This window comes from Mirounga leonina, unplaced genomic scaffold (genome assembly GCF_011800145.1).
Source record: "Mirounga leonina isolate KUSES-001 unplaced genomic scaffold, KU_Mleo_1.0 Mir_224, whole genome shotgun sequence".
NCBI lineage: Eukaryota > Metazoa > Chordata > Mammalia > Carnivora > Phocidae > Mirounga > Mirounga leonina.
In genome coordinates, this window is record NW_023270615.1 from 1,767,020 (window position 1) to 1,780,958 (window position 13,939).

General features: G+C 39.9%; 1 protein-coding gene across 4 annotated transcripts in view; it reads right to left on the minus strand.

The window, feature by feature from the left end:
• Window positions 1–2,012: 2,012 nt before the first annotated feature.
• CEP78 (centrosomal protein 78) overlaps window positions 2,013–13,939 on the minus strand; it is a 34,236-nt gene continuing 22,309 nt past the window's right edge. The window contains exons 12-17 of one of the 4 annotated variants that reach the window (XM_035029007.1): window positions 10,345–10,422; window positions 8,802–8,968; window positions 7,756–7,927; window positions 7,384–7,431; window positions 6,559–6,820; window positions 2,013–3,484 (exon numbers count right to left, since the gene is read on the minus strand). In XM_035029007.1, coding sequence (XP_034884898.1) covers window positions 3,474–3,484; window positions 6,559–6,820; window positions 7,384–7,431; window positions 7,756–7,927; window positions 8,802–8,968; window positions 10,345–10,422 — 738 coding nt within the window. In that variant the 3' untranslated portion in view covers window positions 2,013–3,473. Of the gene's footprint in view, window positions 3,485–6,158; window positions 6,821–7,383; window positions 7,432–7,755; window positions 7,928–8,801; window positions 8,969–10,344; window positions 10,423–13,939 lie in introns of those variants that run through there. The other 3 variants (XM_035029008.1, XM_035029006.1, XM_035029005.1) reach the window with 3 other exon arrangements.

A 13,939-nucleotide genomic window follows, 5' to 3' on the forward strand; every position in this document is an offset into this window, starting at 1 on the left:
TTTCTTTTTTCTTCTTCTTCTTTTTTAAGATTTTATTCCTAAGTAATCTCCACACCCAGTGTGAGGCTCAAACTCACAACCCAGAGATCGAGTCACATGTTCCACTGACTGAGCCAGCCAGGTGCCCCTATTTTCGGTTTTCTTATTTCTTGAAAAATAAGTCAAAACCTATAAATTTTCCTCTAACATCTTATTTGGCAGAATCTCCTAGGTTTTGAGAAGTAACTTTTATTCACTCTAAACTGTCTATAATTTGTTTTGATTTCCCCCATCAAGGAGTTAATAAAAGGTGTAAAAGGTAATTCAAAAATTTCCAAGTCAACTAGTTTTGTTACTAGTTTTATTACATTTTGCAAAGAGGACACAATCTGTAGGATCTTTGCATTTTACAAGTTTCCCCCCCTCATATCAATCATTTTGATTAGTGTTCCATAGATCTTCCGAAAGAACATGTTTTGTATTCATGGTGGATACAAAATACTTAGGAAATAATACCTTCCTTATCTTGACCTATCGGTAGGGGGTAGGACCTGAGTTTTTTGCTTTAACATTATCATACAGTAAAAATGACTCAGGAGGGTACAGTTCCATGATTTTTGACGTATGTATGGGTTTGTATTACCACCTCTGCAATCATAATCACAATCATAATCCAGAAGTCCATCACCAAAAGATACACCCCTGCATAGCCTCTTTGTTATCAAATCCTCCCCGCTCCCCAAAACCTGACAACCACAGATCTATCCTCTATCACCACAGTTTTGCCTTTTTAAGAATGTCAAATACACGAAATCATAGAGTATGTAACTTTGGGGCTTTTTTCACTTAGCATAGGACTGTTGAGATTCACCCAAGTTGTTATATATGTAATTCATTCCTTTTTAATTGCGTGTGTGGATACACTATCATTTGCTTATTCACTCGCCTGTTGGAAGACATTTTGGTGATTATGAATGGAGCTGCTATAAACATTCGTGTACCAGTTCTTATGTGAACACGAGTTTTAATCTATTTAGAGTGAACACCCAGGAGTGACGGTGGGGGTCATATGATATGTTTACTGTTTAGAGGCACTGCCAGTCTGTTCTGAGTGGCCGCATTATCTTGCATTTCTACCAGCAGTCTATGAGAATTCCTGTTGCTCTGCATCCTCATCAGTGCTTGTACCGTAAGCCATTCTAATAAGTGTGTAGTGGTGGGTCCACTGATTTTGAAGAGAGATGTGTTAAAGCCTTTCTCATAATTGGTTTGTCCATTTCTCCTTGTATTTCTAAAATTTTCACTCCATCAATTTTGAAACTGAGTTTTTAGGTTGGAGATATATTTTAAAAAATCTTTCAGCAAGGGGTGCCTGGGTGGCTCAGCTGATTAAGCGTCTGCCTTTGGCCTGGGTCATGGTCCGGGGGTCCTGGGATCAAGCCCCCCATCAGGCTCCCTGCTCATCGGGGAGTCTGCTTCTCCCTCTCCCTCTGCCCCTCCTCCCTGCTTGTGCTAAGAAATAAATAAAATCTTTAAAAAAATGTTAAAAAAATCCCTCAGCAAACTATACTTTTTATTAGTCAAAAAGAAATGCTTTCTTCTTTGCCCCCCTTTAATGCTTTTCATTTTGGATTCTATTTATTCTATTTAGCCAGAAGTTAACAAAGCCACATCCACTTTTGTTAGCATCTGCCTGGTATACCTTTGTCTATTTCTTTATAATCCATGATAGATTTGCTTTTTGTAAATAGTGCATAGTTGGATTTTTTGTTTTTACTCAAGCCTAAGGAATTTTAGAATTTAACCTACTTAGATTTATTGTGAGAAAAGCATTTGGTCTTACTTCTTTTTCCCCCTGTGTAACAACTTTTCTCTTTCCTGACTTTTCTTTTTTTTTTTTTTTTAAAGATTTTATTTATTTATTTGACAGAGAGAAAGCACAAGTAGGCAGAGAGGCAGGCAGAGAGAGAGGGAGAAGCAGACTCCCCACTGAGCAGGGAGCCCGATGCGGGGCTCGATCCCAGGACCCAGGGATCATGACCTGAGCCGAAGGCAGCCGCTTAACCGACTGAGCCACCCAGGCGCCCCCTGACTTTTCTTGGATTTTTAAATTCCACCTCCCATTCCTGGCAGTTGGTAGCTATGAAAGTTGTTGACACGTATTTGCTTCTCTCTCCTTGTCTTGACACAGTAAGTCCGCACTGTGCTTCCCTGCTCTGAACTAGGGCACGGCCATGTGACACTCTTGGCTAATGAAGTGTGAGAAGTGGCATGTGTGCAGAAGCTTTAAGTCAGTGAACGTTGCCTCACTCTCTTTTTCCTTGGGTGTTGCAACCAGCAATATTCTAAATAGTGATGCTTCATCAGCTGGCTCCCAGGTTGAGGGTGATGTGGAGCTCACTTTATTTTCCCATATGCATTAATATTCATTTAGACTTTTTCTGATTATAGGCATCTCATGATTATAAAGGGGAATGACAGATCTCATGGCATCATCAGTTGCTTTGATTTAAAATCTCATCATGGATTCACTGTTCAGTGCGCTTAGTAATTCTTAGAGAAAAATTTCTTTTAGTTATTGAATAAGAAGTCTAATACTGAAATCTGTGTTGTCTCATTAATTCCACAAGCATTTGTGTACTTACTATATGCCAACTGCTTACTACTTGTGCAATTACTATACGTCTGAGTTTGTGAAGGACTTGCACTTTTCCTTCATAGTATTTACCTTTCATCCCTTTGCAGGGCATATTAGGGAGAATCTCTCAAATCTTGCATTTCATGAATTTAAGCTTCAGCTGAACCCATTCTGCAATCTAGCCCATCTTCTGAGTGTTTTTTCATAATTATATTTTCAGTTTCTAGACACTAAGTATTTTTTTCCTAGCATCTTATTGTTTATGGATACAATATCCTTATGAATATGACCTTAATCATATTCATTTTTACATTTCTTCTGTTTCTTCTACTACTTTCTTGAACAGGTTACTTTGTTTTAATTTGGTGTCTCCTTTGATGTTACTGGTTTTTTCTTCAAATCTGATGATTCTTGGCGTATTTATGGATGCAGACCTAAGATTACAGTTTGAAGTGCTTTTCCCCAGCCAAACAACTGTCCCACTTTTAGTGAACACAGATGCTGACCATGGGCGCCTGTGGTGATGAGAAAGGGAGTGGCTGCTCCCCACAGCCAGAGCGAGTGGCTGGGCAGCAGATCCTCGGTTCCTCCTTGGAGGCATTTGGGTGACACCCTTCTTCTCCGATCCCAGTGTGTCTGTGTCAGAACTCCTACCTCAAAGGGCTGTTTTCTTAGCCTTAGCCTGGTGGCAAACTCCAGAATTAGGTGCTTCAAAGGTGCGCAGAATGGCTGAGCTGCTTCCCTCTTTAATTAACTGATCCTCGATCATCTGCTTTTTATCTTCTAGGAATTCCACACTGTTCATGTTCTGGTTTTCCAATTCTGCTATTCTATTTTTAGTATTTCTCCAGTCATTTCAATGAGATTCTGGAAGAGTAAAACAATGTGTTCAGTCATCTTTGTTACGTGATCAGCTCCAGCATGTAGTTCATAATCAGAATCTTTAAAAAAATTAATTGTTGCGCCTATCTCGCTGGTCCTCTGAAAATCTCGAGATTGGGGATTATTCTGTAAATATCCATTTGAAATTAGACTGCTTCCTGGACACAGTACTGGCTAGGAATGGACAAGTAATTATTGCGATAGTAATTATGACCAATCGTAATTATGTGGATTTAAGGCAGGACTACAAACTCTTTGCTAGAGTATCACATCTGACACTGTTTTTAAAACCTCAGAAAACTCCTCTTTGCATAGACTGCACATGCTCAGGTAATCACTCGGCAAAGGTACACAGTAACTTCTCAGTAAAGGTACAGGCTTGTAACTTCCTCTAACCCAGATGAAAATACTGTATTTCGGTGAAGTGACATTGCTTCAGGTGTAATAGTAGAAGTTTAACATCAAACTTCTAAAATCCTCACATTAAGCAACAAGATATCGATATTGATGATTCTTTTTAAAAAAAAAAAAGATTTATTTATTTGAGAGAGAGTATGCGTGCGCACGCAGAAGCAGGGGGAGGGGCAGAGGGACAAGCAGATTCCCCGCTGAGCAGGGAGCCCGACATGGGGCTCGATCCCAGGACCCTGAGATCATGACCTGAGCTGAAGCAGACGGTTATCTGACTGAACCTCCCAGGTGCCCCGATGATTTTTAATGAAATCATTTCAAACGATTAAAAAAAAACCCTACCTAAATTATGCAACCATTTTAAAACGGTAATTTTGTAGATGTATGTTTTTTAAAAAATTTCTTGTTAAAAAAGAAAACTGAGGTTATCAGCACAAACTCACTTAACTTCTACTTTTTTCCAATGCTATTTCACCCCAAACTTGCCAGAATTCATCCCACTTGAAGAGTATAAGTCATTCTTAAATATTTTGCAACATGAACTGTATCCCTGTTTTTTCCTTACCGTATTTATTTCCCTGTTTTCCCAGTTCTCTAAGTTACTTATCTCATCATTTTGCACTGCACGTACGGACGTGAGCCACCTCAAATTCACTGAGCAATCAAGTAATCTACATCCACACCTGTTCACAGCTCTTTCTTCCCGTCTTAACAGCATTAACGTAGCTCATGCTCCCACATCCTTGGATCCTGCTGTATGGGTGAGCCTCTCAATCCTCAGCATCTTCACTATCTCCTTTGATGGGCTCGTTCCTTTCAACCTATAAACACTTAAGTCACTCTCAGTCTAAAAAAAATTCTTTTTGAACTCCTTGCTTCCTCTTCTCATCCAGACTCCTTCAAAGAATAGCCTATACCCACTCTTCACTGTCCCCTCAGAGCGGCCCTGTCCCCTCCACTTGTCTCAATCTGGCTACGTCTACCACTTCCCCTGAATGACTCCCATTAAGGTCACCAGGGACCTAACTGCCAAAGCCAAACACATTCTCTGCAGCATGACGCTGTTATCTATTTCTTCCTTCTTGAAATGCTATTTCCGCTTTCCTCAAAATCCTTTCTCTGCTTCCGACTTAAACTTTTCTTTTTTTTAAGATTTTATTTATCTATTTGAGAGAATGAGAGAGAGGGAGAGAGAGAGCATGAGAGGGGGGAGGGTCAGAGGGAGAAGCAGACCCCCTGCCGAGCAAGGAGCCCGATGCGGGACTCGATCCCGGGACTCCAGGATCATGACCTGAGCCGAAGGCAGTCGCTTAACCGACTGAGCCACCCAGGCGCCCCAGGGCTGTATCTTTATTGTTTTACTCCCACCGCACTCAATCCATGATTCATGAACTCAGTACTGCAGTGGTCCTTCGGTAACAATCAGGCAGGGCCTTCTCAGAAGAAATTTGACACACCAGCTTTTCTCTGATTTTACCTCTCCGAAGTCACAGCCTAACTCAGGACTTTTCTATGCACGTTTTACCAGGGAGGCATCATTTGGTCCGGAGATGCACGTTCATATGCTCTTACGCCGTCTGCCTTTAAGTACCTGACCCAGATGCGGGAGGGGCAGGCGTATAGCCCCGCCATGCACGTCCTGCGCTCAGTGGCTTCTCTCTCCATGGCTTCTCTCTCCGCAAGCCCTTCTTCTCTTAGCAAGGTAACAGGACAACAAAGGGATTAAGGGCATGGGTTCTGGTTCAAATCCCAGCTCCACCACTTATTTAAAGCTCTGTAATTTTGGGCAACTCACATAATCTGTCTCCTCAGACTCCTCATCTATAAAATGTGCCCAATAATGGTTCCCTACCGTATACAGTTGCTGTAATCCATGACTATGGCTAAGTACCCTGGTGAATGTTTGCTGCTCTGGTTATTATGAATCAGGATATGCCAATGACTTCTGGCAAAGTGATTTATAATATTTCCACATTTACCCAAATGTTAAAACTCCCCCATTTATTACCCCATCCTTTCTAGGGCCCTTATCCTGCTTTGGTATTTTTTTTCTCCCTCCACAGAATATTAGTTCCGTGAATGTAAAGGTTTTGTTTTGTTCATTGCTGAAAGCGATAGCACCCAGAATAGTATCATACATATTAAGTCCACAAGAAATAACTTGTTGAGTGAAAGGTGGAGAGTGTCAAAAAGAAAACATACCCCAAAAGTTTCATTACAATAAAAAGAATGGATAAATCTCTGATGGCTTCCAGTACTATATTTTAAAACACCATATGCCACAATGAAAACATAAGAAATTTATTAAAATTTGAAGGCAAAAACATAATTTCAAAAGATTTAGACCTATGTCAGGTGTGATACGGTATGGATGCTTTCTTGAAATTCAAAGTCAGATCCAAGAGTATCACCTTCAGAGTGTTCTAACAGATTGAGTTTACTTTTAGTCGTCTTGGATGAAACAGTCACTATTCTACTTTCTCTCTTGACAGAAACGTGTTTTTTCAAAGACTCACTTTTAACTGGTTCGTTAACCAAAGAATCATTTTGCCCAATTCCTTTACTTTTCCGATTTACAGGTGAGTCAGAGCAGGGATGCAGGTCCTTTCTGGGCTGTTTTTTAGCACAATATTTTTTGGTATATTCACCTGTTCTGGTCATTTTCTCTGAAGAAGATCTGCTATTTCTAGACAATTCATCTTCTTTTCTTTGGCTTCCAGCTCCAGACATCACATCTGCTGAAGGAGAACATGTTCCAGCAATGAATTCTGTGATAGAGTCCTGCCACTGCTCATTGACTGGGACTCCCAGGTTGTCTCTAGAAGTTTCTAAGGGCTCCTGCGTGGAAACGGGGACATGGAAGGAGTCGAGAGGCAAAGGAATTCTAGCATCACCTGTGATTTTCTGAAACTGGAGGGAAAAACAAAAGACGACAAAACAAAAATTCAGTGATGAACAAAGCCAACCATTAAAAAGTAGAGTCCATGACTTCAGTGTTACTCTGTGATTGTATTATTATGACAGTCATTTGATTAATCAGAAGATTTTAGATCCAGTTTTTTTCTAATTATATCCTGCCAGTTGGTTCCCAATTTAACTTCGCTATATCCAAGGCAACGTCTACTCCATTTTCATACTTGGTGTTTGGGATGATTATTGCCCACTTCCCTTTCCCTCATTAAAAATAATAAAGCCCTATTCCCTAAGGAAATTAATTTCTTTTCTATCGTCTAGGAACATGGAAGCAGTCTCCAATTTGTGATGAGACTGTTCTCAAGCTGTCAGTTCCCAAGACTGTCTGAGGTTGGCTGAGACGGAAGACGAAGGGAAGGCTCCAGGAAGTCAGGCCAGGAGAAGAGCAGACGGGTTTGTCTCCTCTCGCTCCCATAACTGGGAGGCTAACTATAATGCACTGTCTATTAGTTACGTCTGGATTACTTATTTAAGAAAATTATCTGGATCAGTAGTTGTACCTTCATTAGTGTTCCTTCACTGCAAGCTGACTGCATACAAATAGAAACCTAGATGAAATATGAATAAAATAGACATTTACACAATTTAAAATTTGGAATGCTCTCTCTAATGTTTCATTTCTTTCTTCACTGAGAATAGTTTACTTTAAATCATACATTTGCAAAAGACCGTCTGTCTTTCTTATTTGTAACTACACGATATTATGAAACGGGTCCAAACTTAACTAATTTCACATTTGGAAAGGACCCCAAAGAGGCTCCTCCTAAGCATGTGAGTTATTAGGGACAGAGCAGTATTATTTTCTCTCTGACTTGATAATTCCCTTTTGGCTATCACTCGTAGAATCATGACGTTCTGTTCTGTCCACTTACTTGGATATTTTGCATCTGTCCTAGGGGGTTCTGCTTTGATTCTCGTTTTTCTTCTTCAAGTGCTTTCTTTTCTTCCATAGGCAGACTACTGAGAGTAGAATTCATCTGGGGACGACCCAGTAAATGAAAATCTGACTGATCTATTCCAGCCATTGTGGCAAGCTGCCCAAGCCTGGACAAGAGGAGGAAAGGAGGAAAAAAGCAAAGGTTACTACAATTGCATGTGAGCAGCTTAGACTTCCCCATACCTATAATCAGGAAATACTTCTAAAATCTTAAAAATCACTACCCTACCGCAGATACAAGCCCCTTTTCTCTCTCAAACTCTCAGCCCTTCCACATTCATGCTCTGGGACCACATCAGCTCATGCCATCCTTGCAGCACCCCCTCTTCCCCCAACAACGTCTTGACCACCACCTGATTCGTCACTCCATTTCAATGCTTCAGCTTCTAGTATGCACCCAGTGCATCAGCTCTCACCTCACCCCCACTTCCTGACCACCTCTCCTCCTGTTTCCAAAAACGTGTTCGTTCCTTCCTTCCCAACACTAACTCCCTCACCCACAAAACATCACTCCATCAATTTCAATCTCCAATTCTCTCTTTCAGTATCTTCCTTTAGCAAAATCATTCACGGTTGAGAATGACTGATTTGTATCTATATTTGCCTTACAGATTAATAATAACTTCTCTGTGTAGGACAAAAACCACTTTAATTCAAATTTATTTTACCAGAAAGATAAATAAAAGGGAGGGAAACTCTGATGCATTCTGGAATATTTTCAAGTAAAATTATCGTCAGTGTAGTCTTTTCCAAAAACTATACCTAAAAATTACTTAATCTTCAGGTTATTCTTTCATAATGGGCTCTCTCCTCTACCAAAGCAGGTTTACCATTTTGCATTTCTTTTAATTCCTCATTTAAAAAACACCCAATATTACATGCTAAATAAGACTATGGAAGCCACTGAAAATTGCTCACATTCCTTAGTAAACCCTCATTACAGATGCAAAGAGAATAATGCCATGGAGAGAAACTACTAACCCAGCATCTTTAAGGAGGTCCAAGAAAGCATGGAACTTCTGAAAAGAATTCTCAATGCTGCCCAAAACACCTTCGTCATCCAGGATCATGCTTGTCAATGACTGTGCATGCAGGGCTTCAGACAAAGAGAAATTTATATTTCTTAACTGGGCATTTTCATGTTCCAGCTATAAAAGAAAATTGAAAATGTCTGACATGATTTTCTTCCATTGTCATGAAAAGAAAAGTTTTTAAGCAACAAAACTAAAACATTTCAAATGTAATTAATTTGTAATTAATCTAACTTTCTGCCTATGAAGACAGAGACTACATCACATAATGATCAAAACCCAAAGATACCCAACAGAGTTTCCTATATAATACTTAGGTGGTATATAAATAAACCAAAGTAACTGTTTAATTATTAATGATCTTTCAAAAGATCACTTTTCTAACTGGTTATATTCATAACAGACCCTCATTTACATTAGAAAAATTAGCTGCTTAAGGTTCCCTTTAAATTAGAAAGTGAAATAGTCTGATTTGAGCAAAGCATATTCCAACTTGGCTGGATGTTAAGGATTAACTTTATTGAGCAAAATATTAAATGTCTAAGTTTAAAAGTCCTGAATCATACCCAACTAATTAACCATACAATGACTAATATCCTCCTTGGCTTCTTGAAAATGTTTCCTCCCTTGCGTGTCCCCATCTATTGGAAATCTCGTAGAATCATTACGTTCTGTAATGATTCCCCCATCTATTCAGCTAAAAACACAGATAAACCCAACTCTAGTATTTCTCAGAGAGGCTCTTTTGTTCATGACGTAGCTTTTACCTTACAGGTGCTCAACCTTTACTGAATGAGTAAGTGTTCTTCAATCCAGTGTATGCACTTGCGAAAATTCCTCCCAAAACTCACCTTATAATAATAAATTATATTTACATACAACTTCTGAGCTTATGTCCTGCTTCCATGCACACTTCCCTAATGTAATTCTCATAGTATATATTTTTCTCTTTCACTGCATTCTTAGCAGTTTTCTAATATTTTATACTTACTTATTTAAATTATTCACTGCCAGTAAGTAGTTTCATCATATCTTTTATGTTACTATATATGCATATAAGCATAAGTGCTTTCTTGAACTGAAGCATCATAAACAGAAAATAAGCTAACATCATATAAAAATACACACACACCAAAAAAAACCCTAAGATTTTTACTTCTTTTTTTAAAAAATATGCTCCCCACCCAAAATATGTGGACCCCAGTGCAGGGCTTGAACTCACAACCCTGAGATTAGGACCTGAGCTGAGATTAAGAGCCGGATGTTTAACCAACCGAGCCACCCAGGTATCCCTAAGATTTTTCCATTTTAAAAACATGTTTTCTGGAATAGAGATCATATGACCACTAAAAGAAGTAAATACAAAGGTTCATATGGTACAACCAATTTGCAATATATTAGTTTTAAAGTTTATAAACTGCATGTGTATGGCTTAAAATCAAATAAAAATAAAACCAAAATACTTTCAAAAGTATAAGAAAAAACCTGTTTACCTCACTGACTCGTTTATCAGCCTTAAACCTTATTACTCTTTCCTCCTTTAACTGCTTTAGGCACTCCTCCAGTTTTTCCTAGTGTGAAAAAATAGAGTATTATAAGCAATTTATAGTATCATATCCAAAAGCCTTTCCATTTATAGATCTCACCAAGGATTTAGGCAAAGAGCCACAAGTAAACTCAGACTTCAGGATTATAATCTGTTACTTAATGATTTTATCCTACCATGCTAGTGAAATTAATTACCAAAAATACCAAATTAGCATATTAAAAATTTATTTGAATCCAATACTTTCCAAAATAAATTTGTGGCAGCTCACCATAAAAGGCATATGTGTATAATACAGTTAAGTCAGAAATAAAACACTAAGGCCAAGAAAGGAAAATTCTACTTTTATTAATGGGCCCCGTTATAATAGGAAATCTCACTAACATAGTTAACCCACCCAAATTATATAATTGCAGAATCAAATGCATTTTAAAAAGTAAACACTTTTAAAGCACTTTAGTATGTGCCAAGCCCTGTCCTAATAGGAATTTCCTGGATATTAAATAATTTAATCATCAAAACCCTACAAGGAAAGAACAATTAACTCCATGTCATTTTACAGGTGAGAAAATGGAGACAGAGAAAAGTAGTGTAGGACACCCCAGACCATATCACCTAAGATCATTAAGTTGCAGAACCACATTTTGAACTCAGGAAGTTGGGCCCCATGCCTGTTCACAGAAGTGGTAATCTCCCCATTCACCAACGTCAATAAAATAGAATGCACAGGGCGCCTGGGTGGCTCAGTCAGTTAAGCGTCTGCCTTCGGCTCAGGTCATGACCCCAGAGTCCCGGGATCGAGTCCCGCATTGGGCTCCCTCTCAGCGAGGAGTCAGCTTCTCCCTCTGCCTTTCCCCGCTCTGCTCGTGATCTCTCTCTCTCTCTCAAATAAATAAAAAATATTAAAAAAAAATAGAATGGACACTGGTAAGTTTTGATTTCCAAGAACAAGATACTTAAGTCCTTGCAGCGGGGGACACTACTTGTGGCTGGCAGAATTCTAAGACAGCCCCTCAGAGTCCTACCGGCTAAACTATATGATCCTCCCAGTTAATCAAATACTGATCTAATTGGTGCTGCAGTGAAGGGATTTTGAAGATGTAATTAAGGTTCCTCAAATCTTTAATTGATCTTCAGAAATTATTCTGGGTGGATGTAACTTAATCAGGTGGCCTATTAAAAGGGACTGGGGTCTTCCTTAAGATCTAAAGTAAAAAAGGGACAAAGGCGAGATTCTTTGTGGCTGGCTTTGAACAAGTCAAGTGTGATGTCGTGGCAAGGAATGGGAGGGAGGCCTCTAGGAGCTGAGACTGTCCCCCAACTGACAGCCAGCATGAAAGGAGGATCTCTGTCCTACAACTCCAAGAACTGAATTAGGCCGGGCGCCTGGGTGGCTCAGTTGGTTAAGCGACTGCCTTCGGCTCAGGTCATGGTCGCGGGGTCCTGGGATCGAGTCCCGCATCGGACTCCCTGCTCCGCGGGAAGCCTGCTTCTCCCTCTCCCGGTCCCCCTGCTTGTGTTCCCGCTCTCGCTTGTGTCTCTCTCTGTCAAATAAATAAATAAAATCTTTAAAAAAAGAGAGAGAGAGGGCGCCTGGGTGGCTCAGTCGTTAAGCATCTGCCTTTGGCTCAGGTCATGATCCCGGGGTCCTGGGATTGAGCCCCACATCGGGCTCCCTGCTCGGCGGTAAGCCTGCTTCTCCCTCTCCCGGTCCCCCTGCTTGTGTTCCCGCTCTCGCTGTGTCTCTCTCTGTCAAATAAATAAATAAAATCTTAAAAAAAAAAAAAAAAAAAGAACTGAATTAGGCCAATGAGCTGTCTAAGTTGGGAGTAGGTTCTTCCCCAGAGCCACGATGAGAACACAGCCTGACTGACATATGACTTCAGCTCTCTGAGACGAAGCAGAGAGCCTAGTCATGCCGTACCTGGACTTCTGACCTACGGAACTGGGAGCTCGTCAGCAGGTGGTGTTTCAAGCCGTGAGGTTCACAGCAATAGAACATTGATATACTGCTCAAGCCCCAGGTTCATGAACACAATCAAGGACTTCTACTGTTTAAAGCCGCTGTTGTGGGGCTGGTTTCTTGTGCAGCAATAAACAAAATACCTCCACTTACTAAAACAACAAGGTATATTTATACACTTTAAAGGCTTTTGGACAATCACTTAAAGAATTTCAACTCAGAGTTTAGTTTACCCCTGGTGCATGCGGCTTGAGGGGGGAACTCTGTTACATGCTGTCTTGACGGAGGAAACTAGCACTAGCTTCGGGGCAGTGAGTACATACCACCAACCCTACACCCAGGAGTTTACCCTAAGGAAACCACCAAAGACCTGGGCAAAGATTTATCTACCGACGTGTCATACGCGACTGTTTAGGCCTAACCCTAGAAGTGAGCTACAAGCTTCCAAATTGGGTTAGTTTAAATAAAAACAGCACACCCATATGAAGAAATGCTCTGCAAAGCCACTAAAAAACACTGACAAGAGGTCTTAACCAGAATTAATGAATGGGCTTGCAGGAGCTTTATATTCTGTGCGTTTTTCAGGGGCGAGAGGACAGAAGCTTAATCTAAGATTCTCTGAGGTAGGAGAGTATTTAGTGACATGACAAAATATTTTTGACACCTTTTTATGACAAAAGGGTAGATGAGGTGTGTGTACATAGAGGTGGCTTTTATTTTCTTCAGTAAGTTTTCCATTGTTTTTAGAAATTTGCTCAATGAACATATACTTTATACTCAGAATTTACGTTTAAAAATTTTAAAATAGTCTAACAACTTCAAATTCTTCAATGTTTCATTAAACATTTGAAGCCAGCCAAATTTTTAATGGGGACAAAGGAAAAAAATTACAAATACCTCTACTTACTTATATAATTTTTTTATTATTTTTTTTAATAAATCTTTTTTTCTTTTTTAAGATTTTACTTATTTTTTGACAGAGAGAGAGACAGAGAGAGCAGGAACACAAGCAGGGGGAGTGGGAGAGGGAGAAGCAGGCCTCCCGCGGAGCAGGGAGCCCGATGTGGGGCTCGATCCCAGGACCCCCGGGATCATGACCTGAGCCGAAGGCAGACGCTTAACGACTGAGCCACCCAGGCGCCCCTATATAATGGTTTTAATATTTAAAACTTATTTCACAGAAATTCTAAACAAATCAGTAAACAAGAAAGTCTCACGACAATCAGAGAATGTACAGACTGAAATGCTCCATTCTCAACTGGCTCTAAATATAAACAGCACATTGTGCAATTACATGAAATAGCTTCTCCCTCTAGTGGAGGGAGTTAGAATATCACGTTGGATTTTCATGAAAAACTGTACCTTCCTACAAAGTTAAAAGTAATTCATGCTCTTTAAAAAAATATGAAACCATAAGAGACTCTTAATCATAGGAAACAAACTGAGGGATGCTGGAGGGGAGGGGGTGGGGGTGGGGTAACTGGGTTATGGGACATTAAGGGGGGGAACAAGTTGTAATCAACACTGGGCTTTATATAAGACTGATGAATCACTGAACTCTACCTCTGAAACTAATAAT